At 39.7% G+C, this 18,793-nt stretch overlaps 1 protein-coding gene and 1 long non-coding RNA gene across 3 annotated transcripts in view; both read right to left on the reverse strand.

Moving 5' to 3' along the window:
• LOC142097398 (uncharacterized) overlaps positions 1-18,793 on the reverse strand; it is a 231,765-nt gene that overhangs the window by 60,015 nt on the left and 152,957 nt on the right. The gene's annotated exons all lie outside the window — the stretch shown is intronic.
• The window catches only part of SNCAIP (synuclein alpha interacting protein), a 216,079-nt gene continuing 197,689 nt past the window's right edge, over positions 404-18,793 (reverse strand). The window contains exons 12-14 of one of the 2 annotated variants that reach the window (XM_075179178.1): positions 17,219-18,251; positions 16,083-16,153; positions 404-4,384 (exon numbers count right to left, since the gene is read on the reverse strand). In XM_075179178.1, coding sequence (XP_075035279.1) covers positions 4,300-4,384; positions 16,083-16,153; positions 17,219-18,251 — 1,189 coding nt within the window. In that variant the 3' untranslated portion in view covers positions 404-4,299. The remainder of the gene's footprint in view (positions 4,385-16,082; positions 16,154-17,218; positions 18,252-18,793) is intronic. The other variant, XM_075179187.1, reaches the window with a different exon arrangement.

Raw genomic sequence — 18,793 nt, forward strand, 5'->3', positions numbered from 1 at the left:
CATGCTAAGAAGAGCAGATAGGGAGCCACCATAGCTGATGGAAAGGCATCACCAGGCCCCTCCCCCACCGTTAGGCCTTATAGACTTTGCACCACCTGCAACAGCTATAGCTCTGCACTAGATCTGCCTTAATTATTCACCAAGAGACAGTACCACACTACTTTACCTGCATCCGAGCACAGCACGTTTTACTTTTATCAAATCTGCATGAACAGGGGAACAGGTGTGCATTGAACAACCCACTGTATCCGGAGATGAAGAGGATTGAGCTAGACCACAAGTTTCCAGAGTTGGGTGCTGAAGTACATGAACCCCCATATCTCCAAGTAAACAGGGTCTCTAAATCTAGGAACTATTTTGAAAGAATTGCTGTAATGATGTAGTAAAATACAAGGCTTGCAGTTTCATTTTATTAATTGCGTCCAAAATGTACAGTTCATAAAACAGTTAAATCCACAAAAGTCAAAACCAACATAGCCTTGAATAAAAAAAGTGCTCATCTTTGATAAAATATTTCTTACAACAAGATTGAGTGCTCACCTACTATTTATGAAACAGTCATTGCAAAATAGAAACGATTTCATACTCTATGTCATAGCTAGCAGTCTACTTCAACAATTTCAAAGACTTCTATTATTTCAAAAAGTATTAAAGGCTCAGAAAAACAACACCCTCCGTTCCTGTGTAAAAAAAACATTTTATGTGAATTAATCAAGAACCAATCAAAAACAGTAAATTTACAGTACAAAACCTCTGCCGCACTCATCCCATATAGCTGCATAAATATCTGTTATTCTCACACAGACACTACACACTGTCATTTCACAAACAATCCCCATATTTATACCATTGCTATAGTTGGATGTGGAAAGTGGGTTTTTTAAATTACAGAAAATATAATCAAATGTTAAAACCCCCTTAGAGGGAAACTGGTGTAATGCAGATGACAGATAAAAACAAAATAAAAAAACAAGTAATCAAAGTATTGCTTGATCCTCATAAATAGGTGTGTTTTGCCTTCAGTTTTCTGTATTTCACTGCTCTACACTTGTAGAGTGGTAAAATACGCCAAACGTGTCATGTGACAGAAGTGGGTTGTGCTTGTTTCTTAAAGTGGACCTCTCACTGAAACACAACAAACTACACATTTTTTTACATTTACTGGTTTACTACTAAACTGTATAATTTACTTTGTATCCATGTACATTGCAACATAAGAGTGCAATGAGAGGAAGCATCTTCTGGGCACAAAACAAGTACTCATGAGAGCTTAGCAATGATAAGAACGGACATATGTAACATAGAATGAGCTTACACCTGAGTAATAACATCAAACTACAAGTATAGCTCATATCTTCATAATTTATGCCTCTGCACCATGGATCACTGCCCAGATATCACGTCATATTCCTAACTCTAGCACAGGCCTGGCCAACTTGTGACTTTCCAGGTGTTGTGAAACTACAAGCTTCAGCAGGCTTTACAAGTAGGCAGCCAATAGCTGGCGGTGCATGCTGGAACTTGTAGTTTCAGAACAGCTAAACACCCGTTTAGGCCAGCCCTAACAGGTTAACATAACCGATTTGACCTGTGTGCCAAAAAAAAATTCTGCAAACCACATTATAGTGCTAGGACTAGTGACTGCAAAAGCCCAAATTATCTCCCCCATATACCTGATTAATAACGGCGTTCACATAGCCCTCTATATCCTTCTGGTGATGAGCTGTGCTCACAAATAGCTAGAGATGCTCGAACTACTCAAGCCAGTTGGAATTTTGATCAAACCCTCCCAGTTAGATGACCTCAAACCTTTGGTCGAACCAATCTTATAATTGTTAAAATTCTTTTTTGGCTCAATTACTGCCAAGCTGTTAATTGGAATTTGAAATTGAAACTCAAAGTTCGAGTTTGAAGTTCAAATTCGCAGTTCACATGTAAAATGTCAACATTTTAGACATAGTATAATATAGAAACAAAATCCGCGACAAAGGGAGTACATTTTGACATCACTATAGTTAAGTTTAATTAAAATTACTCTTGGAAAGGACATGGAGGCATGGATCAACGTGCCCTTAGCGGTTTTACTAAAAGTCTGAAAACAGCCGTGTTACTTATGCAAATGATTGCCAATACTGAAAAATAGAAAACAGCCTGGAGTTATTTATTTTGGCTTTTTTGTGCTCTGGGTAAGTATGGGAAATTAGGTAATATGCTTGATTATTGCAGAAAAGCAGTTATTATTTCTAGCAGTCTGGCTAACAGAAGAGCCAATTTCTCAGTAATAATTACCCTTCTATATTCCATGTGAAAAAAGTAGATTTTATTTTTTGGGCAATTCAGTTGTTATTGTTTGTCACAGTAAATTCTTGTTGCCTTAAAATATAGGATCAAACCCATAAATTCCTGCTAAGTACATGATATTCTTTGATAAGAATGACTGTTGTAAGTATTTAGGACATTATCCAAGAAAAGGCAAAATCTCCACGTTGTTCTGATGATACGGCTGTCAAAGTTGCTTGAATAATGTACCATTACATACTACATATATAAAGGATTGTGGGAAGACAGAGCAGACACTGCGCTGTACAATACTTTTCATGTACGGTTATGGGGGTAATTATCCCTAATGTTTGGGTTTTTCACATAGGGGATTTTAATGAAGTGTGGCACACCCAAAATATAGTAGATTACATTTAAAATGTACTCCTGTCTTTCTCCACACTGTCCCTGACGTTTGGAGGGGAGGAGATGACTCTGAGTAGGTAAGATGGCAGTCTCTGTTTTGGACATGTTGGGCCTGAGTCATTAAGGAAAGTTACGCAAAAAAGGAGCAAATGTTCTCCAGGACAAACCAAGTTACAATGCAAGGGGTGCAAATTAGTTTATTATTTTGTACATAAGTTAAATACTGGCTGTTTTGTCATCTAGAACACAAATACTTGATAGCTTTATTTTTACACCGAAATGTAAAGTTAACCTAGGACATGCCCTATCCTACTATAAATATGTTCCCACATTTTAAATTTACCGCCCCCCCCCATCCAATGCAACATGGTTTTGCCAAGGTGCAAAGTTACTCCTTTTTATGCTTTGCTCTCTTTAATGACTCAGGCCCCTTTAGTTTTAGGTAGCATCGGGACATCCATGTGGAAGTAGCAGACACTTGGTAACATGAGGGTACAAAAGAACAGAGGTCAGGGTAGAAGAGGCAGATTTCATTATCAGTATATAGTTGGTTGTAGAGTTTAGCAGAGGACCAATATTAGTTTTGTGGAACTCCAACAAATAGTATGAGTGGCTAGGTAGTGCGAATAGGTAGGTGGGAAGTGGACCAGGTGAGAATAGTGGAGTGAAGGTTGTGCAGAAGAAGAGGTTGATCAATGGTGTTGAGAGGTTCAAGACGGAGAAGTTACTTCCTTTCTAGGGGTTTGTTTACAAGTAATCTTATGCAAAGCCAAAATATAACTATGCTTTGTTCCTTTCCTTTAAGCTACTCCACAATTCAGACATGACTTCTGAATAATTTTCACACGTAACACTAACCATGTGGGTATAGAGTATGTCCTTAAACAAGCTATGATTCTTTAAATAGGCAAAGTGAGTTATTATGAGTCACCCATAAGAAAGGATTCGATTACGTCTTTTCCTGCCCCTGCTTTTTATTTAATTCCGTTTATCTGTTATATCGGTCTATGGTCTTATCTGTCCATATTATAAACCATCTTTCTGCCACCAGCATAACCATTAGCTGACACCTTTGCTTTAGAGGCATAGGATTGTGGGTACATATGTCTCATAGATGTATAACTAATATCTTATAGATGTTACTATCTAAATGTGCATAGTCTTCAGTGACAATTGTGCATTCTATCAGACTTCAATACAAGTTCAAATGGACAGAATTGTTTGGCAAAACACACCTAAAATGCAATGGATATAGTAGTGGGGAAACATTTGGTGAAATCATAAACCATGGGATGAATCAGTTGTCAGTAATAAATATCATATACATTAATTAAAAAGAAAAGTGATAAAGACAGTAAAATAAAATATTATTTCTTCAACCAGAACTTGAGTCAGATACATTGTAGATCAATGTCCATGCAGTACAGTATGAAAAATGTTGCTGTCCATATAAAAATGTCAATAGATACAGAGAAAAGTACCCACACCAAACAAGCACATCTGTTCACCAACACGGAGAACATAGACACATTGTAGCTGTAAGGCCTCATGAGAACGATGGTTGCTGGTGGGGTCTCATAACACTTGCTGGACTTTTGTAAAGGGCAGGTAGGGTTAGAGGAAAAACTCTTGCATCTCTTGGTCTTCAGTATGTATATCGCTAAACAAAATCTTCAGTGATCCACCAACTGCATTATGCCTAAATAAATAAAAAAAAAAAGCAAAAAACATTTATTATGCTATTGAACATTGCCTATTATGTTGATATACAAACATTTTTTATTCAGGAACTTTATTTAGAAATGGAGGTTATGTATCAAGCCAAACCCAATGTAGAACTGCATACAGTTCATCTGGTTACCACGACCATGGGAGTGGATCCTTTGTACACAACACTATTAATATGTACAGGTACACATCAGGGCCGGATTTACCGCTAGGCAACCTAGGCACCTGCCTAGGGCCTAGCGGCTCTCGGGGGGCACAGCTGGGGGGGACAGGAGTAATTTTTAAAAAAATGAAAAAAAAATAAAAATAAAAAAAAATTCGGCCCCTCCCCCGACTCGCGGCACCCCCCCCCCCGCACGAGTCGGGGGAGGGGGGGGGGTATTGCCGCGAATCGGGTCCCGGCAGCCTCTTCTCCTCTCAGTGTCTCAGTGATAGAGAGAGGAGGAGAGGCTGCCGGGACCCGACGAGCGATCACGTGACTCTTTCTTTCTTTTTTTTTTTTTCTTTACATCTGGACTGCCGGAGGAGGAGCAGCGCGCAATAGAAAGGTAAGTAAAACACAGAAGTGGTGATGGTGAAGGGGCACAGAGGTAGCGAAAGGGCACAGAAGTGGTGATGGTGATTGGCACAGAAGTGGTGATGGTGAAGGGCACAGAGATGGTGATTGGCACAGAAGTGGTGATGGTGATTGGCACAGAAGTGGTGATGGTGATTGGCACAGAAGTGGTGATGGTGATTGGCACAGAAGTGGTGATGGTGGTTGGCACAGAAGTGGTGATGGGCACAGAGGTGGTGATGGTGAAGGGCACAGAGGTGGTGATGGTGATTGGCACAGAAGTGGTGATGGTGAAGGGCACAGAGGTGGTAATGGGCACAGAGGTGGTGATGGTGATTGGCACATTGGTGGTGGTGGTGATTGGCACAGAGGTGGGGATGGTGATGGGCACAGAGGTGAGGGGGAAAGGGCACATGTGATATTGTGAAGGGGCAAAAGTGACAATGAAGGGGCACAGTGTGATGATAGAGGGACAAAAGTGACAAGAGCACATACTTGGATTTATGCGTATTATTTTTGCAAACAACTTAAGTAAGTATTTCTGCCCTGACTTCAATATTTATTATGTTGTTTTGACCCAACTACTTAAAAAAACGGGACTGCTTGGTAATTATTTAGGGGTGCCTTTTTCTGCAGCAGGGTGGCCTTGCTCTTTTCACATGTTAGGTACGCCCCCAAAGATGCAAGCCACGCCCTCACCTCCTTTGGCGGCGTGCCGCCGCTGCGCGGCGGCACATGCTTTCATATCTACGTAACTATAGGGGTATATGGTAGGCTGCAAAAATATAGTGCTATGGATTGTTTCAGGGAGGGGGCCCAAAAACAGTATCCTGCCTAGGGCCCTATGAGGTCTAAATCCGGCTCTGGTACACATACAGGTAATGGAATCTCTTAGTCTCTTATTCTTATGCCTGCTATCCAGAAAGCCATGATATATGAAAAGGAAAAAAAAAATTTTAAAAAAACTGTGATTCTGCTATATACACAGACATGGTTAGCGACTGTCTCTTCCTATAGTGACTATGAGGAGCTCTGCTAAACAATTTAATAAAGAGAGAAAAAACAGGCAATTTTTAAATGAGTCTGATATTAGGAAACCTTTAGTTCCAATGTGCCGAAAATATATAAGTATATATGTGAGTATTGAAGAGTACTCACCTAAAACCACCATGGGGTAAATTTATCAAGCTGCGGGTTTGAAAAAGTGGAGCTGTTCCCTATAGCAACCAATCAGATTCTAGCTGTCATTTGGTAGACTGTAATAAATAAATAACTAAAATCTGATTGATTGCTGTAGGCAACATCTCCAATTTTTCAAACCCGCAACTTGATAAATTTACCCCCATGAGTTATGGGCAAAGTCCCAACTATGGTCCACAGCTCTGTTTGCGATTGTTTTATTTGGTGATGTGTATTATTTTAAAAACTCCTGAACATGGACAATGCAATTGTGCATTGTGTAAATTAATTTTGAAATAATGGGGTCGGCATCAAGGAACTAAAACCTTTTGCAGCTGTCAGGCAGCAAATGTGTTGAGTTTGCAGTAAACATCTGTAGTAAGGTTTTGGCCTATGCTTTGTGGGACCAGTGACTGTCTAGATGACCTCTGTTGTTTAAGTAATGATGTCAGACTTTAAAGAAAAATAAATTTTAGATCTAGATTTAAGAGATAAAATATAAATATGGTTATCATTATTTTGCAATGATAAAAAATTAATCTTAATGCTTCACTGTAAAAATCATAATGCTCATATGAATTCTATTTTTGAAGCTTTGAGAAAATGACAAGCTCTGTTCATTCATTTATTGGCAGGATCTAGAAATGTTGGTGAAGCACCAAGTAGAAATGCGTGTACAGATGTCCATTTAGATATTTTCTCATTAGGAATGATGGATCATGCATTGACTACACCAAGCACATTAAACTGTCACATCCATATGTTTTTCAGCTATTCCCAAACTTTTCAGAGTGTCTGCAGATGTTTTCGGCAGGATGCATTTTAGTACATTTTGAAAATATCAAAATGATAGACAAATAGGTAGACGAGATATATACCAAATATAGATTCACTAGCTGAAGTACCCGGCGTTGTCCGTGTTTAAATCTTCAAGTTATTAAGTTAACAATGAATTGGATGTAACTGTCAACATTTTAAAAAAAATTAGCAGCTTAGAAGCTCTTCTAACACACCCATTAGGTGGATGCCCAGTGTCGTTTTTGTTTTTATATTAAATGTTATCCAAAACCATCCAATGTAAGGCCCAGAACAGGCTTCCCGGGTCATAGTTCTGCCCAGCGTACCCCAACGGGAGGTCTGACCAGGACCCTAACCCCCCTGAAAACCTGGAAAGAATCCAACTGGACCACTTCGCATTGGTTTCATCTCAATCGGTGCACGGGTGTCCGAATGCAAATAAACCAAATCCATCCAGTGTAGGGCTCAGAACAGGCTTCCCTGATCAAAGTTATGGCCAGCGTACACCAACGGGAGGTTATACTGGGTCCCTAAACTCCTTAAAATCTGGCTGGGATCCAACTGGACCACCTCACGTTGGTTTAATGTGAATCGGTGCAGAGGTGTCAAAGATATTCGCCTACACAAACAAACAAACAAACTTCTTTTATATATATAGATATGTGATGGTTAGATAAATATATTTGATAGATAATGTATATGAGATAGACAGTCAAAGGGTCACTTCTCTCTACTCATCCTCTAATCTCTCTGCTGCTTTCGATACAGTCAACCACCATCTTTGTCTCGACACCTTTCAATCACTTGGTGTCAGGATTCCCAATATAAAGACCACTGAGAGCAAAGTGGAATGAAGTGGTTTTTATTTAACACGGGTTACACAGGTTTCAGGATGCATTAAATGATAAAGCGGTAAGTGCAAGTCAGCCGGGTGTGGCAGTAATAGCAAAGATAACTCAGTAAGCCACAGATGCAGAGAATGGACAATAATATAGTTCAAAGAGTCAGCTCTGAGAGGCCGGGTGACAAGTCTAAATCTGAGGCTGAAGGAGCAGGTTAAATCACGGTTGTCAGTATACCTGGATAATGCAAGAGGCACCGATTGAGTCATGGGTGTAAGGACTCAGGTACTCAGGATTCACAAGGCACCAGAAGAGTCATGGGTGTCAGGTCTCAGGTACTCAGGAGACACAAGGCACCAAAAGAGTCATGGGTATCAGGACTCAGGACACTCAGGAGACACGAGGCACTGGATGAGTCACGGATGTCAGGACTCAGGTACTCAGGAGACACAAGACACCGAAAGAGTCACAGGCAGGGAAAGTGTAGTGGTCTGTAGAGCGGACTACCCAGGAGTCCAGGTGGGCAGACAGCCAGGAGACTGTTTCAGATACGAGGTGTAACAACTGCAGACACTGAAACTAGATAGCTGCTACCGACTGTAGATGCTGTATTGCTTGGGAAGCAGTACACTGCAGAAACAGTGACACAGAAGAGTCAAACAAGCCAGGGATCAAAGCCAGACGGTCCACCACGATACCAGGGAGAAGCAGAAGTGAAGTTATAACAATGCCGAGTCAGGGGTCACAGGAAGCGGTGCCAAAACGGAGGAACAAGCAGAGGACAATACCAGGAGATCATTCAAGGATAACATACAGGAAAACCAGCAGAGGTAATGTCAACAGATGAACTGGCAAAGACTGCTGAGGGAGGCAGTCTTTTATAGGCCAAGGACAGGTGCTAAGCATCCCGAAGTAACAAGCTTAGCTATAGCAGGTAAGAGAAGAATCCAAGTACCACAGTGGCCCCATTGGTGGAACAGTGGTACTGCAGGCTGGATACATATAATGGCAAAGTCCAACAAGGTTCTTGGCTGACAGGTGCAGCAGGAGGCAAACAGCATGCTCAAGTGAGATGCTGCAGAGCAGCTGGAGGCAGATCATGACACTTGGCTTCACGAAACTTTTCACTCCTGGTTGACCTCATACCTTTGCGAAAGCTCCTTCAGTGTGTTTACTACTGACATATCCTCTTCTCCACTCCCTCGATCTGTTGGGATTCCTCAAGACTCTGTTCTTGGCCCTCTGCTTTTCTATCTTTATACCTCTTTACTCTGTTAACATTCCTTCAATTTCCACTACCACATCTAGGTTGATGATATATAAATCTACCTTTTCTCCCCTGACCCCTCTCCTTCTCTCTTATGCCATTTGTCCAACTGCCTCTCTGCCTTCTCCATCTGGATGTACGAATGCTACCTAAAGCTCAATATGTCAAAAATGGACCTCATCATCTTCCCACCTCTTAGTGTCACAAGCCATCCTCCAGTCTACCTCATTTTTGACAAGATAACTATCTCCATTATTCTCAAAGGCTGCTGCCTTGGTCCTTAGTCCCTTGCGCTGTCTTGTTGCCTCCTCTTCGAGACATTGAAAGACTATACCCTTTCTCATTCAGAACGTTATGAGAACCATTATTTATGCTTTCATTATATCCTGCCTTTGAAGTTGCAAAAGTTGCTATACAGCTGGCAGATCCCATCTTATGTTACTGCTTAACTGCTGTCAATTTAAACCGCATTCTTTATTTTACTTGTGACTCTGTCCTGTGGACGAGAAGTGTTGATCTAGTATAGTAATGGCTAACCTGTGACACTCCAGGTGTTGTGAAACTACAAGTCCCAGCATGCTCTGCCAGCTATCAGCTAGTTATCTACTGGCAAAGCATGCTGGGGCTTATAGTTTCACAACACCTGGAGTGTCATAGGTTAGCCATCACTGAATTAGTATCTGGCATCGACAAGGAGAAATAGCAACATCGAGCTTACCAGTGTTATTTCTCTTCTCTACTCACATAGCCTGGGATTTGTACCTCTTCTGTGGCTGGATCACTTATAAATAACTTATTGTAATAATATATTTAAATTATTAGCACAGTGTGCCAATTTATATTGTTGAAAATGTACTGATTATTGATACTGTATATTGGAAATGTACTTATTTTATTATATTGTGTGGCGCTTTGTATAGGAAATGCCTTTATTTCTGAAGTATTGATTTGTAACTTCTGAGACAGAATGTCATGATTGGATTTATATAACTTTTCTAAAGAAAGTTAGTAGGCAACACGTTTGTTCAGCCTGTATACACAGCAGGTGGGGGGGGGCACTGCCTTTCTGTCTGTGTGGCTGTATTATGCATCTCAGATCCTGTCCGAATAATGCACACAGAAGGTTTCAGGATATAGCAGGTTAGTGTAAATTTTGCTAACTTTGCATTGCATTTAAATCCATGTTTTGGGGAAACATTTTGTATCCTGATACTAGAAAAAACTCAGACTTCTTGGGGACAGCAAAAAGATCAGGGGGCTGGCTTACCCCCTGTTGTGTCCAAAACTTTATAAAAACAGCACTGCTTTGTACTGAAATGTATCATTATTGCTCCATCTGATCTCAGAATGAACTGTCCTTATCAGGACACTTGAGCGAATAAAAATCACTTGCTTCAAGATCCTGCTATGACAACTTCTTCCCTTCTGTATTTCCTGTAACCTACACATTAGACCCAAATTGAATCCGTTTCTGAGGTTTGGACCCAGCTTTCCAGTACCACCGCTCTGCCTGCTACCCAGCAGCTCTGGCCAGTGTGATAGGCCAGGGGGGATCCATCCACAGTAACCCTGATCTATAGGAAGGTGTCAGGGCTACCAGTCCAGGTACACCATCAAGGGGGTACACTAGCAGTGACAGTTACCCAGAAGGAACGCATTTCTGGATGCCGTTAAGGAGTTCAGTGGTTGCAGCAGCTTAAGCCTATCCTACTGCTGTTAGAGGGGGAATTTGGGATAACAAAAGGGAACGGTGGCAAAGCAAGCCCAGCCGGTTCCCAGCAACAACAGACAGGGTGGCATAGGCGGTCCATCCTGTCACAGATTTCTTTAATCTGACTTTTCCCTCACCCGTCTCTCCCATCTACAACCTTCCTAAATACTACGGCGTGACTTATCTTTTACTCTTGCTGCTCCATATCCATAGCTCCACTTTACAAATTCCTGCACTGGCTCCACATTTCCTCCAGAATTCAATTCAAGCTTCTCACTCTCACCCTCAAAGCCTAATAACCTCCTCAACTTCATATATCTCTGACCTCATCATTGGATGCACTTCCTCTTTCCCTGTGCAGTTTGTCTCTAATCTATGCCTCTTTTCCTCTCTGGTAACCAGCTTCCATTCCCACCTCAAAGACCTCCTGTGCTGCTTTCCACTTATGGATCTCTCTCCCATGCCTGGCCAGATCCTTCAACCTATCAAGCGCTCTCTCAAAACCCACCTATTAACTATGGCCTATCCTACACCCACCTGATAGTACTCCCGCTGTATGCTCTACATGCTCCAGTCCCATGTCCACTCCGTACCCTTTGTCTCACATCTGCATCTCCTCTGTTAACCTAGTTTGTATGTGTTCTCTTTTTATAGATGACTGTATTTTTGTATTTTTATGTGTGACAGTTTTGTGGTACTTTTCAAAAATAAATGATGATGATGATGATGATGAATAGTTAGATAGCTACATAGATACCAAGGGTGTTAATTCGTGCAGCTTGACCCCCACATGTTGTGTATAGCGCTGACCAGGCCAAGTGACTAGATCCACCTCAGTAGACAACTTTAAAAACATATATGAGAACTTGACCCAAACTGACCCAATGACTACAGTCTATAAACCTAGAAAAACATACTGCATAGAGACTTCCATGCTCTTAGTTGGCTACAGATCCTTCTATAGTATGTCTACAGTTCAACAACCTTAACAATAGGTACAGAACATATCATTAATTCTAAGGATATTTAACAGGCACTGTGTAGTATTCTGTAAAATTTCAGTTATTTCCATTAGTCTAGACTTGGAACACCCAGTTTCTCTAAAAGTGCTGACCCTGTGGGTATGCATGGGATTTATTCTACGTACGTAGAGCAGCAAAATTAAAATCATCTTGTACAGTGATGTGTTTGTGGCTAGCACCCACACAGCATCTGAAATGGTGTTTATTTCTACTATGTGGTGGTTTATCTGTTACTAATAAGACAAATGTATTATATGTCAAAAATAGCAACATGCTTGGGAGCAGAGTATGGGAATTTTCGACCTCCAGTGAAGCAGAAGAATATTTCATTATTATGTTACTGCATTACATTGTTCTTAATTAGATTTATTGGCAAATCAAGAAATGTAACCACATCTTATTGTGTTAAATGCCATAGTTAGCGTAAATAACAGCACTAATGCTAAATACTAATATTAATATATAGTAAGCACTCATAATACATGATGTCCAACCACTGAGAGATGTAGTGAAAAAAAGGACATTACTTTTCAAATTTAAACCACTGTACAGAAAAAAAACAAGTAATTTGCTTTGTAATTTGCATGTCCAAACTAAAATGTTTTCTTGGTTTATATGAATTACTGTTGATATATTGCTCTCTATCGCACCCTTCTTAAGTAGGGATAAGTAAAAAATCTGGCCAGGAAGTATCACACAATGTGGAAGATGAACTAGTTAGAAATATATGTGTGTATATATATATATATATATATATATATATATATATATATATATATATATATATATATATATATATATATATCTATATCAGTGGCGCACGCAGGGGGGGTTTCTGAGTCTCTAGTAACCCCCCCTGCGCTAACTAAGTGGCCACTGTCCTATACAGCAGACGTGGCGCTGTCAAAGAAGCGTCCGCGGCGGTGCTGTATTGTATACAGCACCGCCGCAGACGCTTCTTAGACAGCGCCGCGGCTGCTGTATAGGACAGCGCTCTCGTGTTTTTTTTTTCTTTGTTTTTTTTTCGGTCGGCGGGGAGAAACCCCCCTCCCCGACAATCCTCAGTGCGCCCATATATATATATATATATATATATATATATATATATATATATATATATATATATATATATATACACACACACACACACACACACACACACACATATATATAATTTATTTATTTATGTTTTTCAAAAGTAGTAGAACATTCCTCCTGTATTGGACACAATGCTACTACTGAAATGGCAGGTGACGTTCTATGAGACTGAATCCATAACAGATACTTAGTGGTCTATCTGTCACATATAGTAGGACTATTTGTAAAAACTAGCGCCTGTGGTGATGTAACCTACAGCAAAATGGGTGGGGTACTCGATTCCGGAGACCTAAATGACTTCCTACAGAACAGGCTTCCTTGCTGGTTAGTGCTTCAATTTCTTCCGAAGTGGGTATGGACTTGATAACGCAATTGCCCATCATTGTCCAAAAAGTAGGCAAGTATGCAGTTATCGGTACATCAGTTTTCAAAAATATCGCTATTGTCCACTGATGTGTTTTATAATCTACAGCATTTATCATTGCATTGATGTGACTCTAGGAAACGGATAATGGAAGATACCCAGTCACAAATGTACTCAATCATTTCAGATACTGCTGTAATATGCATCAGACTTACTACATTGGGCTTTCTATATTTTTATTTTTTGTTATAAATGGTGTGCTTAATAAAATGCACCTGCGTAATTACGTGTTACAGGCTCAGCAAATCACATAACAATATACAAGGTTATGTGGAAACTTAGAAAAGATAACTGAAAACGCCAACAAGAGGTTTCCATTCTCAAAATAAGTCTTGCAAAAATAAAATAAGTCAATTATATTAGCATTATTACCCAAGTAGGGCCTTCCACTGACTACATGTGTCTCTACTGTACATGCTATGCATCAGCTCCAATACAACAATTTCTCATGCACCAGATTTCACAATGTACTAAAAGAAGTTTGCATACCTCCCAATATTTGGGGATCTGCCATTTGGAAAAGAGGAGTGGCCAAGGCATGATGAAGAGTGACCATACCCCACCCAGGGATGTATCTAGTGCTTTTGGTGTGCTAGGCTGTCCGTACTTTGCTCCCCTCCCCTCCAAACACCATTTAATGGCATACACAACAGTGCCTTCAGCACCCGTTCACCGCTGTTCTGCCATGCAGAGCTGCAGTCAAATTTCCCACCCGGGGAAAAAGCTGCCCTAATCATCATGGTGGGACAGAGCCCTCAAATTGGGACTGTCCCACTTAAGTCTGGACAGTGGGATGTATGAGTTTCCATAAGGGATCCTCTCATCTAGGTGTGTTTCCTTTTCACCATCACTTCTGCAATCTATCATGCATGTGACTAAAGTGGGTTTTGTTTGTGCACCAAGTACATATAAAAGTTTAATGGCTTTGCGTATGAGATACCTTTGGTAATATACACTTATAAATGATCTTATTGTTGCTTTCAAAAGCAGAGGGAAAAATAATAAAAACCTAATTAATACACTATTATTTTACATCAGTATATGAGATTGAGGTATGAATGCTTATTGAATTTACTAAAGTACAATTAGAGAAACGGAGGGATGGAATTTGTATGAAAATTCTACAAAACAATTTATTTTCACATCATACTTTACATACATATATACTGACACATTCATACATAATGAACATCTGCTACCTAGGGTTTCACAGCAAACTACGGAAGAGCATTAAAATGATCAAGATGTTAATGTTGTTTCCCGTCTCTGCAGCATATATGGTTGATGAAATAATCATATTTCCTTGTTGGCCGCTTCTACTTGATATAAAAAATAGAAGGTCTGTTCAAGACAGATGTGGGGAAGTTTGTAAATGTCACACATGACTTGATTCACATATTTGTACTGTGCAAGCACATGTGATTGTGAAAACAAGGAAATTGCAATTAATCCTAAAGGAAAATGACATAGTTTGGGCAATGTGAAGAGTAAGGAAAGATCATAGTGATCTTAAATACCTAAGGATGAATATTGAAAAACAAGTATTGCAGGTGACCGACCCCAGCGAGTTTCTAAGCTATAGGTCAGTTACACTATCTGAAGTGTTGATAGACGTGTGCTTAGTCCAGTATACAGTATGTTCCATGTTATCTATAAACGTAATCACTATTTTGTAATTTTTCATATGACCACACTGTGCTTTCTGAATGGCAGCCGTCATTTCTAACCATGGATCTAGTTCAGTCATGGGCAACATGTGGCCCCTGAGCCTTCACTTGCGGGCCCCAGCTCCTTCCTGTTTTATTGTCATGTTTGTTTGTTGTAGCTTGTAACACTTGTTTAAAATGCCTGCTGATCTGTTATTACAGACAGGTGTCGCTTATTGATTAAATGTATTGTTTTAACTTACTACTGAGATTAAGGGCTAGATTTACTAAACTGCAGGTTTGAAAAAGTGGAGATGTTGCCTATAGCAACCAATCAGATTCCAGCTGTCATTTTGTAGAATGCACTAAATAAATGATAACTAGAATCTGATTGGTTGCAACATCTCCACTTTTACAAACCCGCTGTTTAGTAAATATAGCCCTTTTGAAGGTCAGAGGGCCACATCTTATTTTGCCCATCAATGATCTACATATTGTGTAATACACCAAAAAACCTATTACATAATGATTCTGTAAATATGGCTTGGCAGTATATGCAGCATTTTAGTCATCCTCAGCATTGCTTCATAAATCTATACCTTGATCTATAAAGTGAAATACATACTATGTAAAGTGAAGAATGCAAAACCTTCCTTCCCAAACCTGCAGGAGATTATAAATTTACTACTGACACATTGAAAGTGTAAGGAGAATTTTATAACCAAGGAAAAGTCTATCCTGGGCTTGGCCTATGCAGGCTTGATCATTTTGGAGGTGACTTTCCCACACATGACAGGAAATGTAGTTTCCATACACATCATCTGTTAAACGACTCTTGCTCAGCAGAGACTAAGAGCCATGCCAAGATGAAGCATGCGGCAAGATGAATTTATGAAAAGTCCTCTCGTTTTATATAAGATGAACCAACACAGCCAAATCTGCGTCGCTTGAGCTGTCAGCAAGTCATTGCTATAGATGTATTTCATTAATTGCAATGGAAGGATTTTGTTTAGTCCTTCTTACTTGATTTATGCTGCTGATTAAAAAATGAATGAAATGAACATGCAAAAAAAGCAGAGGAGACAGAAAGAAGATCAGTGTAATCAACACCCCCTCCACCACATACCATGCATGATTAGGAAGAAGGTCCTCAGGCAATGCCCTAGAGGAAAGTTTGGCACGGCAGGTGCAAGAGTCCTGGGGAATTGCAATATAAAGGTCAGTACATGCAACATGCAGCATGCTTATTACACAGTGCACAGTAATATACATCACATGCTTACTGTGCTCATATAACGCATCATTTACAGAGTTGTATTGCATGTGTGGATATTATACCGTTATAATGTCAAGCAGGAGCAAATAAAACAGATCAGGTTTCTAATACTCTATAAGGTTTTTTTTTTTACATTTCAGTCTTGTACATACCGTAAACATTAGTAACTTCTACCTTGTTATGGGATCTACAGTGAGACCTTTGGCACCTGTTTACATTATGTGTAGATCTCTATAAATGTGGTCCAAGATCTTTCATTAACGTGTCTTCACACAGTAGAGGCAGGTGTTGTTCTAGCTGAACCAAGATTCACGAAAATGCATTGTATCAATTCAGTAGGAACTAGTGACATCACTGAATATTAGTTAAGCTCACAAAATGGCAATTTAGACTGTGGGATATGTTGGGCACACGATAAAATTATGAAATTATACACAGATTACTGTAAACTAAACAAAACATTGCAGGATAATACAGTAGCTAGGGAGTATATCTACCTAGAATTTATCAGACATATATACCACAGGATATAAATATTGCATTGAGCTTTAGATTGGAGTTGAGAACATTTAGCTGCTCATATTACTCATCTGCTTTGTAGAATTGAGTATTTCTGTGAAAATGTTTGCACGTATCTATTGCTGTTTAAGAAGGTTATACATTTTATTCTTATTTTTGGTGTGTGTGCTGGGAATGAACAATATATTTTACTCAATCAATTCCTATGATGAACACCTGCATCCCCTGACAGCACACTAAGCCTAAGGGCAGCTCAGTGTATTATTGCTAAACATAATACTTACATTTATCAATAAGATCTAAAGAGAATGTTAACAGAAATGATTTACCTTTAACATGAATGACTTCTACCTATGTCCCAACAAATGCTAATTTAACAGACTACTTTATGACTAAATATCATTTCCAGAAAAAGATACGCTTGTATTTACTGTCGCTCAAGGTGGATTATATTGTTTAACACTTACAATTTTGTTTTTCCCTTTTGTATTGCTTGCAGGTGATGTCTTTGTGTCTGCTGACTTTCTGCCTAATGAGGAAAATGACAGTGATGATGTTTTGACAGCATTTGCAGATTGATAATTATTGTTGTTGTTCTGGTTGCCACTAAAAGTCTCCATAATTGATCGTAAAGCACCAAATGGTTTTTTCTGCTGTTCCCCCAGTTCACCATTAGATGGAGCTTTTTGAGAAGTCTTTCCTCCATCTTTATCTTTAGTTTCATTTAGTTCTACCTCAGTCTGTTCCACTTGAACAACAGGGTCCTCAAAAGTTACTCTAAGTTTCAGGTTCTGTGAAGTCCTGCGTTTTGAGGAGGGTGATTTTAAAGCACTTTTAGGGCTTGTTGTCTTTTGTGTAGAAGAAAGTGAAGATTCTATTGAACCTGAAGGCTGAGGTATGCTCCCCATTTGGTATTGAGGTTCATAGTCTGGGTCGCTGCTTTCAGATGTTGGGGATGGACTGTGGCCATCTATAGATTTGGATTTTAGCCCCAAAGCAAATCGTCGTCCTGCGGTGTTTGACTGCGTATGCTTTTTTATCATCAGTTGAAGAGTTTCAGAATTTTCCACACTTTCTACTATTGGCTGTGGCCTCGGCTTATCAACTTTTCGGATAGGTGTGTTCTTTTGATCCTCTGAGTTATTGGAGTCTGTGTCAGACTCACTGAGTGACCTTTGCATAAGTTGCCTTAAGCGAGCCAGCTTAAACTCTCTTTTCTCCAGTGGGATCCGTTTCCCACTTCGAGCCGAGACCCCGTCCTGAAACTCCAGTGATAACTTCTCAGGACTAGAGACATTCTCAGCTAAGTCTTTCCCCAATAACTGCCGCAAAATCTTATCAGACTCTTCATCAAGTGCTCTACATCTGAGTCTGCTGGGAACAGATGTGCCAAGGGCCTGATAGCCGTCATGAATGTCATTCAGTTTGTTTTTCTGTGCCAAATCATCTGATTCAAGTGTCTTCTGCGAGAGGCTTCCTGAAGAAGGAGAGGATGGGGAACTGTGAAAAGAAAAATGAACACATGCAAATAAGAATTTGCTCTTTAAAATAGCAGCATCATGTTTTGATTATTTAAAATAATTATTACAACGAGCGGTGGGTAGAAGACAAATTTTGCAAATATCAATGAATAGCTATGAGTGTATCCTTCAGTCAGTTTAAATGATATATTGAGGTATGCACATAGGGGGATGTTTCCAGTTGCTCACTTTAATATTTATCTTTGTTGAAGTTTTTAAGGCAGTTTCAACAGAGATTCACGAGAACAGATAAGTGGGTAACAAAACCACCTCATTAATACAAAATGTCATAATAACACATTCAAATAAAAGTTATAATAGAAGAAGAAGGAAAAGAGAAAAAGGAAAAGGCAGAGACGGGGATAAAGGAAGGGAAGGGGGGGGCAATGTTTCCTAGTACAGATTATGTAAATAAACAGTTCAAGTCCTAGCAAGGAGAGTAGGTGAGAGAACTGGTTTGTTTAAATGATTAAATTTATCAGAGTCCTGGAATTCGAGCCAATGGCTCCAAATGGAGTAATA

This window comes from Mixophyes fleayi, chromosome 1 (genome assembly GCF_038048845.1).
Source record: "Mixophyes fleayi isolate aMixFle1 chromosome 1, aMixFle1.hap1, whole genome shotgun sequence".
NCBI classification, from domain to species: Eukaryota; Metazoa; Chordata; class Amphibia; order Anura; family Limnodynastidae; genus Mixophyes; species Mixophyes fleayi.